General features: G+C 40.5%; 1 protein-coding gene across 1 annotated transcript; it reads left to right on the plus strand.

Annotated features, from left to right (window-relative positions):
• The first annotated feature begins 13,726 nt into the window (after positions 1-13,726).
• Positions 13,727-21,167, plus strand: gzf1 (GDNF-inducible zinc finger protein 1). The gene is made up of 8 exons (XM_084738034.1): positions 13,727-13,935; positions 16,036-17,075; positions 18,335-18,518; positions 18,621-18,790; positions 18,975-19,069; positions 19,196-19,363; positions 19,508-19,665; positions 20,313-21,167. The coding sequence occupies exons 2-8, from the start codon at positions 16,051-16,053 to the stop codon at positions 21,081-21,083; spliced, it is 2,571 nt and encodes an 856-aa protein (XP_084594160.1). The 5' UTR covers positions 13,727-13,935; positions 16,036-16,050; the 3' UTR covers positions 21,084-21,167.
• The last annotated feature ends 1,697 nt before the right edge of the window (positions 21,168-22,864 follow it).

The raw sequence follows: 22,864 nt of genomic DNA on the forward strand, positions 1-22,864 counted from the left end.
TTGAGACACACCAGACTTTCAAGTAACCGCAATGTAAATCCATCTGCATCAGGTGATGTAGTACAAAGAGCGAATAAGTCCATGTATGGAAGTGGTGGGGTGGTCCAACAAACAGGATTTTCACTGAGGTTCATGTCCCATGTGAAACCAAAAGTTAATGTTATCATGAGTTTTAAGTCACATGACTTACTCCACCTATGCCACGTGATGTACAAATACCGATATGGTTTATTTTAAGACTCTGGTTTACTTTACTTTTATTTCTACACACATGTGAAAACTGAAAAGACTGTAGTATCTAGCCAACTCAGTCTGCATGTTCCTCTTTCAGGGAGGTTCGGTCAATGTCCAGCTGTTGCTGCATAAAATGGCGGACCTCGCAGTGAGTGACAGGCATGTACCTCACAGTTGAAAGAAGTCACGTGACTCCCCCCACTTTGCAGAGTCAAGATATATGACTTTCTTTTCCTTATCTGTCACAAATCCCCAAAACTTTATGTAAGTGCAATATAAAGTTGCATTTGCAAGTTGCATATCAATTTATCTATAAGATTTACATTATTGCCAGTTATTTTACAAATGGTATCATGCATTGAAACTTGCTTGAGATTTGTGCTCTGTTAAAATAAACACTGTTATTTTTGTAAACATTAAATTATTGTAATGCAGGTGCAACATGTGGAGTCTTGGCGCCAAATTTTTTTTGACATCCTTGATTTGAAAATAATGGGATTCAAAAACTATGTTGTTGGAAAATGAAAACAAGTCTAGTAAAGTGAAAACATTCATTTTTGCATAGAGGGTCACGCCAGCTCTCAAATCTCAAAATTCTCACATCTGTGTGTTTTGAATGCACTGTCAAATAAAGTTTTAGTGACTTCGACAAAAACAAGGCCAGTATGTTTAGCGTGATTGATTACTGTTTCAATGAAATTTCGTGCTGCTGCTAAATGACTCACACGATGAAGTGAAATGAAAACCAGCTGCTGTCTTTAAGGTGGTATATCAATCTTAACACTTATGGTCTGCTTGAGAAAATAGTCAGCAGTTAAGTGAAGAATTTGCAAATTATAGTTAATAGGCTAAGACCCACAAAACCACCGGTATGGTCCTTTAAATACCGGTCCTGCAGTCCAGCTCCAAGGCCCGTAGATCTAATGGTGGGAGATGATCTCACCATCATGCCCACGATGAATGCTGGATTATTCAATTATAGAGCAACACAATGAATCATTCTCCTCCTCTCTGACAATCTCCTCCACACTCCACTCATCTGACACCGCCAAACCACAGAAGATGGCCCTGTTATCATCGTAATATGGATAAACAGTGACAGTTGTCTGAGACGGAAGGCCATTTCGATGGCAGCAGATCAAATGAGAGCTCATTATGGAAAAAGTGGCACATCAGTGTCTGTAGCGAGGCTTACACTCATCATATAAAGAGATGGCAGTCCTGCTGAGATGCCTGTGCCCCTGCAAAATTCCTCGCCCGCCTGGATGGAATGAAATTAGTCAACTGGAGTTTGAGTCCCGTGACTTCACTCAGCTGACAGAAAGAGACACTCCAACATTTCAGTTTGTGTGTGTTCAAGAGAGAGAGAGCCATTATTTCTATCTCACTGCGTCTCACACACTCACATACTTGTCTTGTTCCACAGTAAATGTGTCAGTCATGGGTCTCATCGCTGGAGCAGCCTGTCAGATCCTTCCCCTCTCCCCCCCGAGGTCATTTTCCTCACTCCTCTCCATTTTTGGACATTTTCAAAAGGATGTTGAAGGAGAGCTGGGTTCATACGAAAAGAAAGCAAGGCTGTGTTACTTGGGATTATCTGGATTGTGTGGTGATCCACAAAGAGTCAGAATGGAGTAGGTCAGCATTCAAGATCTTATTTCAGGGCTTGGATACTCGGAAACTGTACAGCGAATACCTCCCACAATTTATCATCCACCATGGGATAGTACTTTATTTTATGATGCTAATAATGGTGGTTAGATAAATCAAACATGCAAAACTATTGTTTATTTTAAGCTACTACAAGCGGGTTTTAACTGGTTATGAAACAGTCTCAATTTAAAACTGATGCCTCTATATCACCTACGTAACAAACAAGACCATCAATGAGAAGACTGGATTTTTCTGTATAGTTATTCTTAATGCCCGCCGCTGAGTTGGATTCTCCTTGAAATCAAGTGAAATGAGTCTATGTTTACATTTTCCCAGGCAATTATTTTTGACATTATATTTTGTGGCTATGGCAGAGGAAACACAACCATGTTTATCCACAGGGGCCTCCAAAATCAAGAAAGTATGAAAGTTCCTTGTAGTTGCGAGTTTCCACGAAACGGATGTCGAGTGCTAATTGCTTGTCGCAGACATTGTTTTGGCATTTGCAGTAACCTTTAGCACTGTGTATTATTCTCCCCCACCATGCAGCGACTGTGGTCCGTGGATGTAGGAAGGACAGCAGTAACATTCGACTCTTCCCAGACTAAGAGCTCCCAGCGAACACGTCCAGTCCAGCACCAAAACAGCCTCCAAGACCAATGAAGGCCAGATGGGGAATAGGCTGCCAAGGTGGTTTTCTGGCAGTTAGCAGTTAGCTATGTTACTTTAGCGTGTTATCTTTCCATCAGAAAACTCAGTGCTGTATTTCCTGTCAGTCACAAACACTGTGTTCATCTTGGTGACCACCTGTGTTCACTGGGAGGGATTTTAGCCCAGTTTTGTTGCCCGTTGTCATCACCATCAACAGTCTATTTTAGTAACACGTAAAGCTTTCCATCAGGAAATGTCCTCGGTACTGTATTCCATGTTGGTCTTGGTGTCTGTGTTCGTCTCTGTGACTGACTGTGTTCACTGGACAGCTGCTGATCCCAGTTCTGTTGCTATCAGCAGCTAACAGCTAGGAGTTACATATAGCTACATTAGCAACCTTGTAAGCTCAAGGTCAATCAGGAAGCTCAGTAATTAAATGACCAAGGGCTGAAGCAGACCAACCAGAGGGCATCAGAGGGAAAACCAGAAAATATTTTCTCTATAAATTATGATCCAGTTTTACCCAAAACAGTGAATAAAGCCATAAAGTTGTGTTTTTGCACCCTGAGGCCCATTCACTCCCGTCCACTCTGGTTGATGGATGCATTCTCCTTTCATGCTCTGCTGCATCATAAGTGAGAAAGTGTTTCATTAGTGTACGCCCCCAAGTACAGGAAGAGTCATCAACAGTTTGTAATTGTTTTACAGAAAAAGAAAAACTCTGAAATAACATTAAGAATACTAGAATATCCACAAAAGTCCTTATCTGTCATTCTTGGGCCAGATACTGGCATATAGGTGATGTATAGTGCAATACATATGGGATAAAAACATTTAAACATTAAATTAATTTTGACTTCATGGGAACTCTAAAACAACAGTGTACACAAAGTTAAGCTATGATGAGAATAATGTAAAAAAGAAAAAACAGTCTAGCCATCTTACTGTATGTCTGCAGGCAGGCAATATTAGATGGGTTGAGCTAGTTGGCCATATGGTTGGGCTTCATTTCATGTAGGTATTTTCATGTCTGTGGTCTCCTCCACTTCTGGGACATGACCCAAAGAAAACCGACAAATTCAGTATGGAGAACACAGACCTTTGGGAGGCAACCCCGGAGTTAATTTGACACTGTATATTTGACAACCGGTTGCATATTTGAAAAACAATCTGTCTTGAGCCGTTGTGTCAACAAGCTGAAACCGAGCGGCAGGGTGCAGTGTTTCGCGAGAAGTATTTGTGGTTTATTTTACTGGGAGAGTCTTTCTTCTTCCCCGTTAAAGCATCAATCCGAAACAGCACCGAGGCAATCCCCGTCAAAGCCTCTGTCCCTGCAAGTGATTGACTCAGAGTGTTCAGCATGCCAGGGGGCCCTTGTATGAGCAAAGTGGTGATAAAAATTAATGAGGAAAATCCCAGATGGTTGCAAAATGCATTTTAACTATACAGAGTGGCCACCCATGTTCCCTTTATATTGCTATATTAACTTTTAGTTAAGAAAAATGAGATTTATGAAATTACTGTGGACCCTGCCAAGAGCAAATGTCTGTTGGGGCTATTTTACACAGCATCAGTATCAGCATCAGCTCTGTATCTCAGTGTAATCCACATGGAGATTTTATAAGTTATTAGTGAATAAAAAAGTTAAATGTGATACTTGTAGCAACCTTTGTTATCGTGAAACAATTACAAATTAAACACTCGGGGAAATCAAGATCCTGTTATTAAGTTTTCTATTAAGTTTTCTACAGATTGCTATGAAATGCTATTTCATCAGTAAATTCACCTCTGAAAAGTTTTGAGGCGATAAATCACCTGTGTAGATTTCAAATATTGGCAGTTTTACTAAAGTTGAAGCTGAATCTTCGAACATTTGAAACACAAGCCTCTTGCCCTGCAGTCACGAGAAAAGTTTACAGTGACCAAATATGAGGATCAATACAAACAAAACTACCAGTCAAAAAGTTTTGTTAAGAGGCACCCAGTTTGATTGAAACAAGGATAACAGGGATAACATTATGCTTTCAAAGTAACAAATGCCATGAGAACTAGTTCTAACATACATTACATAACATTACATTGTGTTTTAAAGCAAGGTGACAAAACATTGGTTAATCTGGATTCTTCCAGTCATTGGATATGCCTTATCCATCTCTCAGGTAAATATTTATTTTTGTGAAAATCATGAAAACATACCCTTATAATTTATTAATCCAGAGCATAATGGGATGTTACGGTACATAGTAGTGGTGGTTTTCCAAAACCGGAAACCAGTTACGCCTGGCCTAGCATAGTACAAAACACATTAATATTTCACACAGCATACTACCATGAAAAGCAATATATAATATAGTATACTGTATATTGCACACACTGCGTCATGCATACTGTGTTCATCGGTAATATGTAGTAGACGGTTCTGGAAAAATAAAGGGTCTAATATGAAGTATGTAGGTGACGCAATGCACTTTCAGTGGTCTCGCATGATTCAGCTGATCTGCATCAAAAAATTACAGCAATGTGCTGACAAAGGAAGGAAAAAAGAAGACTGCTACCAAGTAAAAAAAAATATATGTCAACAGTGAAGATGTCAAAAGTTGCAAAAGGTTGGCCTCATGAATGTTTTATGAGGAAATGTATTCAACACAGTTTCTTATGCCTCTTATACACACACAATGTGTTTTGGTGAGAAACTGAACATAAAGAGAAACTTTGTTTTCAAGAAACTTCTACAGATATCTTTAAAGAAGGGGACAGTGAGGTGTATGAAGCTATTTTTTTCACATGAATATTTAAAACAAAGCAGTTTGCTGTTTCTTTTCAAGTTAAGCCAAGATTAGTCCATGTTATTCATACAGCTCAAATTCATCAATCATATATTTGCATCTGTGAATCTATAGTATATAAAACCCACACTCTTAGACTCTCAGTTTGGATTAATTACAACTCCTCAAAAAATGTAAGTGGGAAGAAAAGGACAAACGTGCTTTATGGCAAGATCCAACGTTTTTGAGCATTATTTTCCAGTCAAAAGCATTAACTCAACATCTGTATGACCACGGCTGATGCATTCACAGGAGAGACTCAGGATCGGGGCTTTAATTGGGCAAGACTTTGTTTTCCTCCATTAACCCGTGGATGTGAAAGGATGACTGGTTGGACTGGCATCCTTTCAGCCAGCCAAAGCCCCTGTGATTACACAAGTGCTGGACCTCTGCCATGTTACACAACCCAGAGAATAGGTGAACCCAGAGGAGCAGGGTTAACCTGGCTGTTGCCAGTTCAGTCCCTTCACTCTGAGCGTCAACTGACTGTGAGTGCATTGAAAGAAGCTGAGGATCAGTGTCTTTAATTTGCTGTCACTGAACCATTGGATTTAAGATGGATAAAGTCTTCAGTGATGACAAATATGATGAGTTTTTTCCCTTCCTGCATGAATGTTACATGCTCGGATGGCCTGTTGACCCCTGGTGGGAGGGAGTGTATGTGCAGTTACAAGACATAAAGACACCGCCTATGCTGATCCCAGCATGTGTTTCCTGTATGGGAATGCTTAGAGTAGTGCAGAATGCTTACAGTAAAGTGTGTGTGTGCCTCAGCGAGACAGAAAGGAAGGGAGAGAGGCATATCCAAGGGGATCAAACCTAAACCACAGGATATTTCTGACCTTGAGGGCGAGCGGGTGAAGCAGGGAGGGCGGGGGGGAGGAAAGAGAGGAGAAAAAGAAAAAAGAGAGGAAGGAACAAAGAGATGGAGCGAGAGGAGCGGAGTCTTTGGAGGGCAGCTGGAAAGCCTCCAGAATCCTCTGCTCAAACCAACCATAAAATTCCAACCAAAGCCACGAAACCAGTACGAGGACTGACGAGGGTGCCTTCTGCCCACAATGGCTGTGTGTGTGTCTGCCCTTGTGTGTGTCTGTGGTGTGCACACATGGACTTTTGTGTGTGTGTGTGTGTGTGTGTGTCAATGTGTGTGTGCCATATGTGATTAAAGGGTCCGAGCAGTGGAGGCCAGGAGGCAGACGAGTGATGCAATCCACGGAAGCGAAGGAGAGGACACGAGGGCGGCAGGAAGGAAGGGAGGGAAGAGAGAGGAAGGAGGAATTGTTGCTTCTGGGGATCCAGCAGCTCTCCAGGAATGTGCTGACGGTCATGTCCCACACAGTCGGGGAGAGTGTTGCATTCTGGGAAGCTCTGCGGAGGTGACACCACCTGTTTTAGCATGCAAACGGATGATAAAATCACACATTATAAAGGGATAGACTTTGTGAGTCATTATTGTTAATTTTCAAAGGCACAACAATCTCTTTTCCCTCACTGCAGGCTGCAGGCCCGAATCCACCCTCACACAGCAGTAGTGTAGCAGAGATCTATTTCGGTGTGAGCTACACAATGTCCATAAGCACCCACACAGACTTGGTGGGTAAGGTGATTGGTAAGCCTGGACAAATAGTCTATTTATGAGCATGGCAAGAGTGGGTGGTTGTCCTTGAGCTGGTTTGTCTGCCGTCTGAAGTGCTAAGTGGTGTATACAGTTACAATAGATAGAACATGCACAAGGACGACTGAAGGTGGAGAAGGGCTGAGGGAGGGAGGGGTGAGTGCGATAGAGCACTGGGAATAGAGATGGTGAGTCAGAGGCCATTTGGAAAGTAATTTCATCTCTGAATGCCATATATCTTTTCATCAATGAAAGGAAAGTATTTTCCGAAGCAAGAAGAAGAAAAACATCTCTGTTTGATGAAATGGAGCCTATGTGAGGGGGAGAGGACAGATACCATTCATAGGTTATTTCTGCACTAAATTTATTTCATGTAGGTGAGGTTGTTTGTAGCAATACACTGCAGTGAAAGATGTTTAGAGCAAGTCTAAGAGTCTAAGAGAGAGCCATGCTGGCTGCTCTGTGATGCTGTACTTGCTCACAACAATGCTCACCTGAAGTGATCAGATGTCCAAGTTTGTCCAGAACTGTCAAGCTGGGTATCCCAAATCTGACAAATATCTGTAAAACTCTAAAATGTCTCAGTCTTCAACATTCATTACCAGATTTTCCCAGTTTTCACCTCAATTAAAATAAACTTAACATAACTATAGTATTGTGCTTGTTTTCAGCGCTTACACATACATTTATAATGTTCTGTCCCACTCATAATTACCAACCAAGTATAAAAACAAACAATGCATGAAACATGTGAATTTAACATGGATTTGTCTCTGAGTGTGTCAATCAGTCAATGTGTCGTTTTCAAGGCTGTGAGTCACAGGCTAGCATCATAGGGCTATGACGCTTGCAGCTACTTCTGACAGAATGTGTCAGTACACCAACAGTTAGCTGTCACGCTCAAGAGAAAGTCGATCTTTTATAAAGAGCTCCAGGAGGCTTACTCCATCCTTCGTAAAATTACCTGGCAAAAAAAAAAAAATGTTGCGTTCACGGCTTGCATGATGTTGATAGGTGTGTTCCACAGGTCTGAAAAGTGCTGAAATAATTGCCCCCCATCCTGATGAAATAAATGCCTATGTTGCTGTTGCGTGCATGAATGTAGACCTACAGTACAGTTACAGGCGCAGGTGTAGGGCTTTGAAAATTTTACCCACCCTTTGCTAACCAGCTGATGTTTGGCAAGTATGTTTTCCACTGTCACCATCCTGATGGTGATAGTGCTAGAACATGGACTCTCAAAGTGCGGCCTGCAAGCCAGTGGCAGCCCTCAGAAACGTTTTGTGGGGCCCCCAAACATGGCATAAAAGACACGCATTGTATTTTAGCCATCCAATGCATTAAATGTGCCCTCCTAATGAACATCTGACAGGTTAGGAATGACAGCTTGTGAGAAACTACTGTTGCAGGAATTACATTTTGTCATCAGTGATAGTGCTGTTAGCTTATGTTAACAATTCAGCAGTTCTATGTGGTAGTGAGATTGAAAACTGACCACATAAAAACACTGTAGCTGAGAAAAGGAAGTTCAGAAGAATGGATCAACTCTTACTTTGTTGGACCTTTGAGACAGAAAAAGTTATCTATCCTATCTATCTTATCTGCAAACAGGTGAATTTGGTGCTCAAGGAATTTAATGTTAATTATAAGACAAACCACAAATCCTATGACTAAATTCATGGATTTTCCTTTGAAAAGTCAGAACAGCATCAAAGTCTTTAGGTCTCATCCTTTGGTCAAGATGGATATATGTACCAAATCTGGCAATCCTTGAAATAGTTGTTGAAATATTTCAGTTTGGGCCAAAGTGGCGGAAGAACTGACCAACAGATAGACAGACACTATTATCCCTAGAGCCATGCTGCTAAAACATTTTAATCTTTTTTGCGTGCTTGTGAACATATTTGGTCACGTGTGAGGCCGTGTCCTTCTGCAAGTACTTAAATTTCTCATCAGCCTTAGCCAAGAAAGAAGAAGTACATTTCCACATTATGGCACGAAGAGTCTTCTGCAATTTTTGTGAATCATTGGTTTCTGCTGTCCTGATGTTGCATTGAGGTTTTAGGGGTTCCAACGAGATTCTGGACAGGCTGAATGTGGTGTGGCGTCCGGCCAGTGAAAAGGGAAAACAGAAGGGCAAAAGGGGAGAGAAGTTAGGTTGAAGTGTTAGGAGAGACTATACCACAGACAGGTCTGGACTGCTGTGTGTATCCTGGCAAAGCCACCTTGGCTTTGACACGACTGAACAAACATGTACAATATTTGACTCCTGCCCAATTTCTTCCTTACACAAACATGGGTGGAGATTTCGTGTCCATTTACTAAAACAACTAAAACGAACTCTCACAAACTCTCCAAATTAGGAACATGCCATTGATAAAAACCTACCAATGCCTGTTGCAATACAATTTGAAGAGCATGAAGAAGTAAATTTATGAAACATGTTTTCTGTTAACCGAGTTCACTGACTGGAGGGGAAGAGAAAGACACCACAGAATACAGAGTTGGACTGGTTTTTGATTGGTCTGGCATCAGCTGTGTGGTTCTATGGGCAAGCACAAAGAGAATGCTGCGGTTATTCTTGGACCACCGGTGTCCACACTTCCATGTAATGTTCTGGTGTTTACCATCACTGGTTCAGTTCATCTGCTGGGATTATGAGTCAACTCTGTTAAAGCGCTGCAGAGAGGTCCTGCAAGGACACTGACGGACCGACTTACCCCTCCATCCAAATTTAAGTGTTTGCACGACTCCAGCACACAAACCGAGCCTGGACGCAACCATCACCACCAAACTCCAGAGTTCTGCTGTGTTTTGGTACAGCATGTGTGCTCTGAAGCCTCAAATTAAAATCGGCCTTGGCTTTGGGTTTTACTTCTTCTCTCTCGCACACACAGTGCACACTTTGTCATGTTGTCTGGTGCTGTGGAACGTCAGCACAGATATTTTCGGTTGTGTGGAGGAGTCTATACCCGTAGCAGAGCAAACACAACCCGACATCGGCAGAGTGTTTTGTTTGCTGAGCTCGTCACCTTTCAGAGAGCGTTTGCATCTCGTCTTCTTCGCTGACAACCTGATGATGTATCTGCGGGAATTTAATTTGTTACTGGACAGCCTGGTGATCCAAGCACGCCTGGCATTATCTGAACCCTCGACTGTACTTACACGATACCCACTTTTTTCTCTCTCCAGCTCGACTGTGCCACCTTTGAATATCACAGAAAATGCCCTGGAGTCATTTGAAAAGTCAACCGCTGTCACTGCCGAAAGTAGATAAAAAATGCCATGTTTCTGAAATGACTGTTTGACCTTTTGTTATTTCAGTGATGCTGCATACGTTCCCCATGATTACACAACCAGTGATGACAAGTAGAAACCTCAAGTCTGGTTCTCTGCCATATTCTGACAAAACATCCTGTGACAACATCACAACCCACAACTAGGGCTTAATATTTACCACAGACATTACGTAGAACCTGAAACTGTTGAACTTTTTTTGTATGTCACATGAAAGAAACAAATAAATAAATAAATATGCCGTTAAATGCACTAAAAATACTATTAAAAATAAATGCATCTATTAATTGTTTTATAAAATGTGACATTTATTTTCGGTTTAATTTGCTTCTGTATTTATTTACCTTTGTATGTAGATTCTGCTGTTAGCGGTCTCTCTCACATTAAAACAACAAAAGACGTAGTTTGATGATGTTGTAAAGTAGCGTGAGATCAGAGTTGTCATCTTCACTGTTAAACAACATGACATGACATGACTCAAGCAGAGAGTTTTATTCATGTTACATTTAGTCATGTACGCCGACATCCCTCCTCACTCTGACGTATCTGACGTATCCCATGTTTTCCCAGAAGTTATGGCAACTAGCTCGCAACAGCTAGCAGGGAATGCAGCATTACCTTGAATAAATTATGGATTTCTTAGAGTCTGAACAAACATTTGGGATTTTGGAAACATTTGGGATGATTTAAGTTCACAGCTCAACAAAATCTACAATATTTGTCTAGCAATATTTTAATGTGGAAATATAACATATACATGAATTATTTAGCAAATGTGATGTAAATTCATATTCCTGTCTTAATTTTATTTGCTTATCTATTTATTTACTTTTGTATCCGTACCCCATATATCTGCTTTCCTGTTTAATTTCCACTTTTACTGCATTATTCATTTATTTTTAGTGGATTTATTTCTGTATTATTTCACAACTATTTAGTTCCACAAATGTATTTTTTTCTGTATTATCTTTTCACATTTCTTTATGCATTGCTGCGTCATTATGCAAACTTCATCTCCTGCATTCTGGTGATTTTTTTATTCCACCAATTTATAAAGGAAAACACAAAATTCAAAATATAATGACATATGATGCATTAAAGCTCTCAGGCTAGTGATTCATCAAAATAAAAGTCCTATGTTACTTTCATGCTTTTATTGAGGGGGACATATGCACATATTCTAAATATTGAGGCAGACCTGTCCCCTTCACCCCCCTGAAATCTGTGTAGATGGAGTACATAGACCGACTACACTTACTCTGAAATATTATTTCTGGTGCATTCAACTGCATATTTATTTATTTATTTATTATATTGGCAGCTATTGTTCTCCATATGCAGTATGCTGCAAAAGGAAAATGAAAATATTTTATCTTTCTTATTAAGCAGTTTCTATAAACAGCCAGCTTTTCTGTAACACTCAGTCTTTCTTTCAAGTCAAATTAAAAAAAAACTTTTGCACTACTGTGCCCACAGTACAGTTGTCTCCTTCCTCACAGTCATGTCAAAAGTTGTACTAATGGCAATAAAGTGAGAATTAATTTTTAAGACTTGTCTCATTAATTTGCACATAGTAATTCAGTATTCCATTAAACTCTGAGCTTATTTTCATGCCAGTACTTTATACCATATTAATATCTATGCAAATACTTTTGATTCCCATGAGCATACAGTTACAGATCATTACATCTGCAGATGTGGTGTGTACTTAACATAACAATGAATCACAGAGGACCAGTTGTATGAAAAATGTAATGTATAAACTATGGTATAGTGTGTGGCAGAGGAGTAATGTAATGAAAGCCAGACGAACACAGTGTTCCAGGTCAGAGCTGAAGTCTGTACAGCTTCGGTCCAGAGAGCAGCATGAGTCACCGGAACAGAGCAGATTGCTAGCTTGCAGAATTCATTAAGACAAATGTAAGGTATACGGATTTCCTCTGGAAGGAAAAAAAAACCCTTGGCAGCTGCAGAACAGCACCCCAGTGAATCCTCAAGTAGCTTTCCATTCACCTTTGGAATGACAGCCTGCCTTTTGCAACTCTGCTGATGATGGATGCTGGTCTGAATGTAAATGCATTAGCTTAAATCCTTCAGGTTTTTGGCATATTTTCTATTACTTTTGGAACCATTTCTCATACAACAACATTAGCCTACTATTTATGAATACTAAACAAATATTCTTTGAGCAGCTAGTTTAACATCTCATTAGTCTCTCCAGTGAAACTATCTGCTAGAATGCAAGTAAGTCTGTGTCAAAACTGAAAATGCAAATTTGTCTGTCAAAGATGTAGGCTAAGCTGCTTTTCAATCCAATAGTAAATATTATGTTGCAATGACGCCCCCATGTGGGTATGAGGCAGTAATGCACTAATAAACAGTGTTAAGAGTTACTGGAACCTTATAACTTAATTCAATCACTATTTAAAATATAGCAATAATGCTAAATGAGCTGTATACCTTAACTTGTTTAATTTTCACAAAGCCTTGACTTGGCAACAGACGTTTTTCACTTTTTCACTGTGCAGGTGTTTTCACTTATATTAATTAAGTTATTTTGCCATTCAAGTCAAACAGAGTCAGAGTGTTTTTATTTGTGCGTGGTGACTCACTGGAAAGGCTCTGCTGCGCTAAATGGAACTGGACCTTAATTCGTATAATTGGTAACACCTGTGTTTACACTACTATTTGATGTTAGTTTGTCTGCTGTAAAAGAGTTCTACTAGAAAGGAAATGAGGCACAGTTTTTTTGTTTTTTTTATTAAACTACCCAACAATGCAGCTGAATGTTGGTAATTATGACAGCATTTCCCATAATTTTGAGGATTTTTACAAACCAAACAATCGGTCCATTAAAGTTGATCATTAGTTGCAGTCGTGTTCAAAAATAGTTCAAACTGAGCTTCACTACAGCCGCTTGCAACCGTAAAATCCTGTTCTTACAATAATGCATGAAGAGGACATTTTACAGCTTTAAGTGCTTTTACTTTGAACACTTTACATATAGTTTCTTTATTACTTGACTTTGAATGTGTTGCCTGTCTTTATCGTAGCAACAGGGTCTAAGTGAGCCTGTGCAGTATGTCATTATTCTAGCATTTTGTTGTTTGAGGAAATTAGACTTGTTGCAACTGTCCCCTTACCCAACCGTCCTCAGCCTACCCCCTAAAATTAAAGTGGAACAGATAGAAGCTAAATACTTTGTCACTGATGTAAAGCATCAAATGTCACGTTTAAACATATGTCAGAGGGGCCAACTTTCTGCGCCTTTAGTCAACTAACCTGATTGACTGGCACCGGATGTCGCTGAAGTAGAGTGACATCGGTAGGTAGAAAGATGGTGGTGTCTAGAAGGGAACCCTTGATTTGCGTAACTCTCGCGATATTTTCCGTTGTTTGCCCGTTGTCCGAACAAATTATGTTTTATAATATGACAACGATGTGATTAAAAACAAGAGCTGGTTTGGGAACAGATAACACTTAGTCAGTATTGGGGAAAGATCGTGGTTTGGTTAAATTGAATACTCTCGCGAGATCTTTCGCGTGTCTGGGCTTCCCTTCTACACACGAGCTAGAAAGAGAAGTGCCGTTTTCTACAGGAAATACCTTCCGCTGCTGTAGAGAGCATTTGTGAAGGGCTGCCATTTTAGCGACCTTACGGTAAGAAAACTTGCTTCATGTTGATGTGTCGTTAGCTGGCTGCCATACGTTCATACAGTGAACTCTGTGTGCTGTAGATTCAACCTGCATTGAAGTATATCCAAATAGTTTGCTCTATGTGGACAGTTAATATTAGCTAACCTAGCCTGTCTACCATTGTGCCTTTGATGCTACTGTTAGCTGTGAACATTACCATGATGACAAAAGCGCAAAAATATAACGTTTATCTGTTGTCATGCAGCTAGGCTTTATATACCAGAGTTTGAGGATTTACAGATGCATTTTATGTTATAAGGGTAGTTATTTTAACGAACTCTCTTAGCATTTAGCTTGACAGCTGCCCTTCTGCAGATGTTATCTAACGTTAGCTCATAAGCAACGTTCACCTCTGAAAGTAGTAGCAGGTTGATTCATGATGCAGAAGAGCCACAAATTGGGGCTTCTGTCTGCTCACAAACCAATAAAACAGTTAGTTTTTTAGTTAGCATTAGTACAACGAGGGTCTATAATTAAAAGGAACATTCTGCACTTTTTATATGGATGTTCAGTCAGTGTTGATAGTAATTGAAGCAATAAAATGCCTCAGTAAATTAAGTTCTTCAACTGCAAAATCTGTAGTTCTTCATCAACTCACTGATGTCAGTGGATATACGGAAGAACTCTAGGGATTTTAACTTGGGTTTCTGATCTCCACACCTTGATAGCTAGGGGGCATGGTAGAAGTGTATTTTTAGCACCTAACGCCTTAGGTGCTAAAAATACACTTCTACACTACAATACAATACACTTCTGTTTGGCTAACAAAAAGGAGTATCTGTAGGCTTGTGCAGTGAAATACAATTACATGGGTGCAGGCATCAGAGGGTCACATGCAATGCCATGTAGGCACTCCTGCACACTGGTAAATATAGCATGCACAGAGAAAATTGTTGTTTTAATCAACATTTACCATCAACATTGCCATCCACATGAAAAGTGCCAATTTTTTCTCTTTTTACTCACCTGCCACTGTGGCAGCACTCAGGCCACTCTATGTTTTTTGTCTGCCACTGCTGAGGTCTATGTAGATTCCTGCAGAATAGACCTTTTTCACTGCAGCCATATTAATATGAAATAGAAGAGTAAACACAGGTGTTACCAATGATACCAATGAAGCTACTGTTCCATTTGGGGTAGCAGAGCTTTTCCAGTCAGTCAACATGCACAAATAGCAGCACTCTGACTTTGTTGGAGCTGAATGGGACGCTTCAGCCCAAAATCAATAATATATATTTTTTTCTAGCCTGTTGTGCTTACCACAGTAAAATCCTTGACAATTAGTATTACTGTTTCAAATTTAGATTATAACTAAAACTGTTTGATAACTGTGCTTTAAAAAAAACTGTCCAGCATTTAAAACACTGTCCAGCATCAACCAAACTTTGCAAGTCTCCCACCATGCAACCTGGGTTTGTTTTGCACCATTGAAACACTGTCATCACAAACGACATCATCATTTCAAATTGTTGAAATGATTTCATTGTGTATATCAGTAATTTCTGAATGTTTTCAGCACATTTTAACAATACCACAATAATACTGATAACCACAATCGCTTCACTTTTCACTTTTGTTCACTATAATCCTAATATGGAAACACTGTTTCATCTCTTTGTGTCACTTGCCAAATATGATATCTGAAATATAAGGGAACCAGATGGCACTTGGCTTGTGGAGCTCAAACTGCAAAAAAAAAATAAATAAAAAAATTGGAAAACTCAAAAACAATGCCTCTGTCCAGAAACAATGTCAGTCATCTTGTTGTGAGTAGTTTCATGTAGGAACTATTTGCTTTCTACCTTTGAAAGAAAGTAGTCACAATAAAACAATCTAGATGACAACAAGTACTACAGACCAGTGGAAAAATCTATATTTTTGCGATTTTATCAAAGGAATTGCTAAAAAAAAAAAAAAAAACTAGATAGAAATAAGAAAACCTGGCATTGTGGCAGGTGACATGAAGTTTTTACCTTCCACAGCCAACGTTTACCCTATATTTGGCAGCTCTTGATTTTATTCCCTGATTACAAGTCACCATTCTCTCATTTTTGTTTTTCACAGCAACACAAATTAATTATGGGGGGCAAAATAATACAGCTCACCTCTAAGTCCCACCATGAAAACATCTTGGCCTCTCTGCATCAGTTCAGGCTGCAGGGGCACCTGAGTGACATTACAGTGCAGGTCGACTACCAGGGAGACGTGCAGGAGTTTCAGGCCCACCAGGTGATGCTGGCGGCATCCAGTGGCTACTTCAAGAAGCTCATTCTCTCTCAGGATGCTGCCCGAGACAAATTTTTACTTTCAAACATGCACGTCAATGATTTCTCCAAGTTTTTGGAATTTGTGTACACCGGTAAAGTGGAAGTAGCCAGAGACAGGATTGGTGATGTCCAGGCAGCAGCACAATTTTTGGACTGTGAGGATCTGTCGCAGGTTTGCAGTGAGGCCATGAGTGCTGGAATCCTAGAGAAACCTATAAAGAAAACATCTGCACCAGAGGTTGTTGATAAAGATGGCTTACATGGTGCCAAGAAGGAAAAACGGACAAAAGGGAAGAAGCAGCCTAGAAGCTTACTTCTCAAGCGGCGGCTGTCTCCACAGAGCTCTGAGAAAGAAGTCATTTCCAAAAGATGGAAGGCGAAGAACACAGTGAGGGAAGATAAAAGACCAGGAAGAAAGCTAAAACTGAGCTTGGCTGGTCGGAAAGTCCTTCAGAGGCATTTAAATCCTAAAAGTGAGGAGGATTTTAACAGTGAAAACCAAGATAAGAATGAAGACACAGAGGAGCGTGAGGACAGGACTGAAGCTGAGGATCAGCCAGAGGAACCGGCAGAGAAGGGAGACGAGTCATTATTGGCAATGCCAGTCTCTGATGGGGATGACTGGGAATGTGAGGAGGATGAGCACAGTAATGATCCTGAAAACACCTTGTTGTTATCCCCAGATGAGGAGGAGGAAGAGGAGGGGGAAGGGGTGGAGGAGGAGGAGGAGGGTGGACAGTCCAAGGAGGCAATAAAAAGAACATCCAAGGCCCAGTTCCAGTGTAATAAGTGCCAGCGGACCTTCCACTATGAGAGAAGCTACTTGAAGCACATCAGGTAGGACACAGCAGTGTTCCTGGGTTAAGGCTCATTTATTGACTGATAGCAGCAGTGAGGTCAGCACCCAGCTGTTTACAGGGTCGCACCCTCATTATCAAACATTTTAGATTTTTCTTTTTTTGGTCTTATAGTTTTCTTCTGCATGTTGTTGACTCCCCTTGGCGTGTGTGCACTGTTCTAATGTCACTGGGGAATTGTGAGTCACCTTCTAGGTCTCTGGTCTGACCTTTGAGCTCCATAGTCACTCTTCAGTGGTTTTACATATGTGCTATAGAAGTACCTTTGTCAACACACACGTCTCGATCGGTTGGGAACACAGGAAGACCTAAGATAACTGTGTTCCTGATGTATTTAAATAATGAAACAAGATGGGAATAAAGTAAAGGCAAGCTGATGTGTTCTGACAACTCCTCCTGTGATAATGACCACACTTTTGGTGGTGTGTTTTTTCTCTTGAACAAAGTCAATTTTTACTTTCCCCTGTACAAATTGTTTAATATGAGCGTTAATGAGACTAAAGTTAATTGTCATGTTTAATCAAGAGCTGCGATGTCTATAAAATGTCACAAAATAGTGAAGACCAAAAGATATTCAGTTCAGTATGATAATAAATGGAGAAAAGCGGGAAATCTCCATATTTGAGAGGCTGCAGCAGACATGAATGAATTGATCAGTTGTCAACTATTAAATTAATCACCACCTATTTTGATAATTTTTTAGATAAATAAATCTACATATTCTCTGATTTGAGCTTCTCAAATGTGACTATTTTCTGGTTTCTTAAGTCCTCTATGACATGTTGTGCTTTGGGAAAAAGTGGTCAACATTTTTTTCACAATTTTCTAACATTTTATTGACCAAGCAAGTAAATGATCAACCGAGAAACTGATCAACAGATTAATGAAGATAATCGTTAGTCATAGTCCTACTCATAATACATCCAGCCTCTTCACAAACTGGTTATGCTGTAATTTTCAAAAAGCTCATACTACGTGTTTTTGAATTTTCTGAGGAAAACAAATAAGCACTAACTTAACCAAATACTAAAATGTGCCCACACACAAGAAAGGTGGCCACTGTGGTGGTTAAATTCATGTGTGATGTAAGCATTTTGCCATCACAGCTCTACGATGTTAACTGGAGAAAATCTTTTCAGGCAAATTCCCCTCTAAAGCTGGAGCTACGTCAGATAATTCTAAATGCATCTTATCATGATGCCTGTTGGTGCTGTAACTTGTCCCTGCTCTCTTGGACAGTACGTACCACGGAGTGAAAGCAGATGTCATCTATCGCTGTGAGACCTGCCTACAAACCTTTGCTAACCGCAGCAACCTGAAGATCCACGAAAAGCACGTTCACAGTACTGAGAGGCTGTTTTCCTGCGACTCCTGCGCAAAGACCTTCAAACGGAAGAAGGATGTTGTCCGCCATCAAAGACAGGTGACGATCAATGAAATCCTGCTCGGTTAATGTGACTAACTAAAAGTCATAAATGTATGATTGCCATGATAAAATATATGCATGTGCATGTTGTTTCCTCAGGTACATGAACGTAACAATCTGCGACATGTCTGCCCTGAATGTGGAAAGTCACTCAGCTCCAAAACTGCACTGCTGTTGCACGAGAGGACACACACAGGTGCAAAGCCTTTTGAATGCACTGACTGTGGGGCCAGATTTACCCAGAACTCTGCCCTCAAGATGCACCGCAGGTACGGAGCTCTCTGATAATGGCTGGTCGAGTGATCCTTAGCCTAATTGGGCTGTTGTAGATGCCAAAGACAGGCAGGAAAAAATGTAAATGAAAGGTTTTAATGTTGGGCCAGTGAGGAAGAATGTACATTAGAGAATCTCCAGTCAGATGAGGACTAATCGGCTCTGTATGACTATGTGTAGGACTCACACAGGAGAGAAGCCCTTTGCATGTGATGAATGTGATGCCCGGTTCACTCAGAAGCACATGTTGGCCTATCATAAACGATCACACACAGGTAAGAGTTACACCATTTATTCAAAACTGTTTAGATTTGTGTTTTTATTAAATCCCGTCTCTGTTGAAGCCTGCACCCAATGAAGACGAGACCAGAACTGAAAATTGTATTCTTTTGTCCTGTAAGGAGAGAAACCCTTCATGTGTGAGGCTTGTGGGAAAAGCTTTGCATCTAAAGAATACCTGAGACACCACTCAAACATCCACACCGGGTCCAGGCCGTACAAGTGTGAACAGTGTGGTCGAGGCTTCGCTCAGAGGAATTCCCTCCATCAGCATTTAAAAATACACACAGGTAATTGTGTAAAACACTGAAATAGTTACTCTTGTTAATTATGAGGCATAATCTCTTTTAACCGCTGTGAAACCACTTCCCCACAATAATTTTACTTGTGTGTTTTCTTGTTGTATGTTTGTTCCCTCTTTGTTGATTTATTAGGTGAGCGTCCGTACAGCTGTAAAGACTGTGACAAGCAGTTCACACAGCTCAATGCCCTGCAGAGGCACCAGCGCATTCACACGGGAGAAAAACCCTACATGTGTGGTCTCTGTAGACGCACCTTTACAGACAAGTCCACCCTCCGCAGGCACACTATGGTGAGCAGAGATGATCCTACTGCAGTGAAACAACAGCGTTGATAAAAACGTCACATGTTTGAGGGGATGAAGCTTTTGTACAATAACTGCCAGTGCATATTTATCACCTGATAAATTGTGGTTAAAGGGAAACTTTGACACTTTGAATGTGAATGTCCAGTCAGTGTTGATGGTAAATGTAGTCAGTTGAAGTAATCAGTTCCTCAGTGTGTGCTATGTTGACCAAGAGAACTGGGTGAAATTTACACCATGCCAAAGGTAACATCTTAGCCTAGTTGGCTGCAGCCGTTCTTCCCATTGGAAAACAATGGCCAGTACCGAGTGGTGTTACTGCTGATCATGTGTGGGCACCTTAAGGTGACAAAAATACTCATCTAGCACAGCTACACAGAGGCAGAGACTAGAAATCCAAGCTGAAATAGCGTGTAGTTCCTCCTGTGTCCAGTGATGTCACAACAGATTTTGCAGCAGTAGAACTCAGCTCTCTTGGTCAGTATAGCACACACTGAGGAATTAATTGCTTCAAGTGACTACACTTACAATCAACACTGACTGGACATCCACATGAAAAATGGCACATTTTCCTTTTAAAGTACCTTGACCCATCAGACTGCTGTGAAGCTAACATGAGCTCTTCTAACATTCAGATCCACGACTCAGATGCTCCTTGGAAAACCTACCTTGTGGTGCTGGAGGGAAATGTGGAAGACAAGAAACCCAAAACCCCCACAAAGGGAAAGGCAGAAAAATCAGGAGCAGGGGAGAAAAAGAGCAGTACGAGAAAAAGTGGTGGTGCTGCTGGCACTGATACTGATACTGGTACTGCTGGCAGTCCTGATAAAACCCACACTGACTCAATTGTGGTGCCAGCTGAGCCAGTCACCCTCTCATCCGATTGGACCACTCATGGAGCCATCGCTCTGGTGAGCCATGCTGCCCTTGGCGGGATCACTGTCATCCACACCGAGGTGCCACCTGGGACACAGATCCAGCCCATTGTAACCACTGACAGCACGGGAGCCAGTGTCATATCCTTAGATGGATCAGCCATCCCTGTCCCATTCTCCATACCAGTGTCCATGGCTCATACTATTCCCATGTCCTCTGAAGCCTCCACCATCTCTCTGTCTGTGCCCACTCTCACAGTTCCTGTCTCCGATGGCACTTTGGCGTCAGTCTCAGTGATCCCAACTGTCTCTACGGCCTCTGTCCTGGAGGCTGCTGCTTCACAGACAATTTTGGCTGCAGTTCCAGAGACCAAAGACACTTCTGAGACAGACATTTTGCGGCCCGATATTCAGACTGTGATTGTCAGTGATAAAGTTTGTGAAAAAGAACAAACAGCTGCTGAACAACAGAGGACAGCGGATGATCCATTAGCTGAACCTAAAGAGGCCAGAGTTCAAGATGCTGTGTAGAAAAAGCTTGGGAATATAAATAATTTTATCTGGGTGAAGGGAAGTTAAACCTAATTTTTAATGGTATTTATTTTGGCATTAACAGTATCTGAATATGAGTTCTGACTGAGGTGTTTAATCGTTATTTTGATCTTAAATCCAGTGTCTCATTAAAGGGATAGTTCTGGTTGTTTGAAGTGGAGTTGTATGAGGTACTCAATAGACAGTGTATATCTACAGTAGATGGTGGTCAGCACAGCCCCAATCTGGAGAAGCAGAGAGGAGTACCACCACAGAAGCTAAGCAATGTACAGCAGTAATAAAAGGGATTATAGCCACTTTAAAAAGCTCCACTTGAAAGAGTCTACATCAGTTAAAGTATACACTCTATTGAGAATATTTTCACAGCTTTACCTGACTATGAGACAGCCTTTTATGTTAGGAAAACTGTTATATAAGCCAAATATTGCCCTTTTACACCAAAATGAAGTATTTAAAATATTCTAATTATAACATACACTTACACCAATGTTTTTTAGGCAGGCCTTTTTAAGTGAATAAAATACCTTTTGTTGCTGACCCTGTCCACAGCAGTACAGCGCTTTGCTTCTGTGCTGGTACCCCCCCCCCCCTCTGCTTTTCCAGACTGTGGGCGCATCATCCGCCATTTACTGTAAGCAATAGACTGACTGTGAACGAGTACCTCAAATAACGCCACTTCAAATAATGCAAACTATCCCTTTAACAGATTAGACTGTGATATTCAGTGTTTGTCACACTCTTCTGGAAAGTGAAGGTATGAATTAAAAATCACAACAACCTGCTTGTGCTTTTCTCAAATGTTTAAGTGATATAACTAAGGCATTATCAAGGTATTACATAGAATTAATTAAATTTTAGTGTCCATGTCCTAATTAAGATAAATTGAGGCAAGAATCACGTTGAATAATGAAGGAGATTGAACATGAGATCAGGTTCTGTACATCTTGCCACTCAAATGAATATTAAACATCTATTCCCCATACATCGTGTATTGCAGGAGTTACAACTTCGATGCTCCATTATGCAGTGGGAACCTTGTCAGAAGTCCTTGGCAGCTGCAGAACAGCACCCCAGTGAATCCTCAAGTAGCTTTCCAGACACCTTTTAGAACGACGGCATACTTTTTGCAACTCTGCTGATGATTTATGTTGGTCTGAATGTAAATGAAGTGGCTTAAATCCTTCAGAGTTCTGGCACGCTCTTTCTCTTTGAAACTGTTAACTCATAGCCACAGCTGTGTTTCAAACTGTTTATGTTCAGCAGGTATCTGCATAAAATCCGTAAGGATTTATAAAGCTGCCACCAGTGAGAAAACCTGAGAGTTTTTCTAAAGGTTAAGGAAAATAACCTCTGAAGTTTGGAATTTTAAACTCAGTGTTAAAATTAGTCTTTTACTTCTTTTCAAATAGGTCAAATGTTTTATTTAGGATAATAGTTCACAAAATTGTAATCAGTTACAATCAAAACAATACTGTTGATTTAAAAGGTTGCTAACTACATTTACAACAAACTTATGTAGTAATTATTCAGCTATCTCACTACTACTTACCCATTTCAACTGGTGGAATAATAACAGTAACACATGACAAGATAAATGAATAATAATAGTTAATTTAAATAGGTTTCTGCACTACTGGAAATGGGCCTGGTACTGAAATATTACTGCGGGAAGTGTTTTTGAAATGTAATCAGTGTTCTATAAGCAATATGCTGAAATGAAAGTACCCATTTTTTTTTACTACTGAGACTCAAAAATACAA

The sequence above is a fragment of the Lutjanus erythropterus genome, chromosome 15, assembly GCF_056507025.1.
Source record: "Lutjanus erythropterus isolate fLutEry1 chromosome 15, fLutEry1.hap2, whole genome shotgun sequence".
NCBI classification, from domain to species: domain Eukaryota; kingdom Metazoa; phylum Chordata; class Actinopteri; order Lutjaniformes; family Lutjanidae; genus Lutjanus; species Lutjanus erythropterus.

Coding starts and splice junctions, on each gene's coding strand:
- gzf1 (XM_084738034.1), top strand. CDS start 16,051: ATGGGGGGCAAAATAATACAGCTCACCTCTAAGTCCCACCATGAAAAC. Junction 17,076..18,334: donor AGCTACTTGAAGCACATCAG/GTAGGACACAGC, acceptor TCTCTTGGACAG/TACGTACCACGGAGTGAAAG. Junction 19,666..20,312: donor CCCTCCGCAGGCACACTATG/GTGAGCAGAGAT, acceptor TCTAACATTCAG/ATCCACGACTCAGATGCTCC.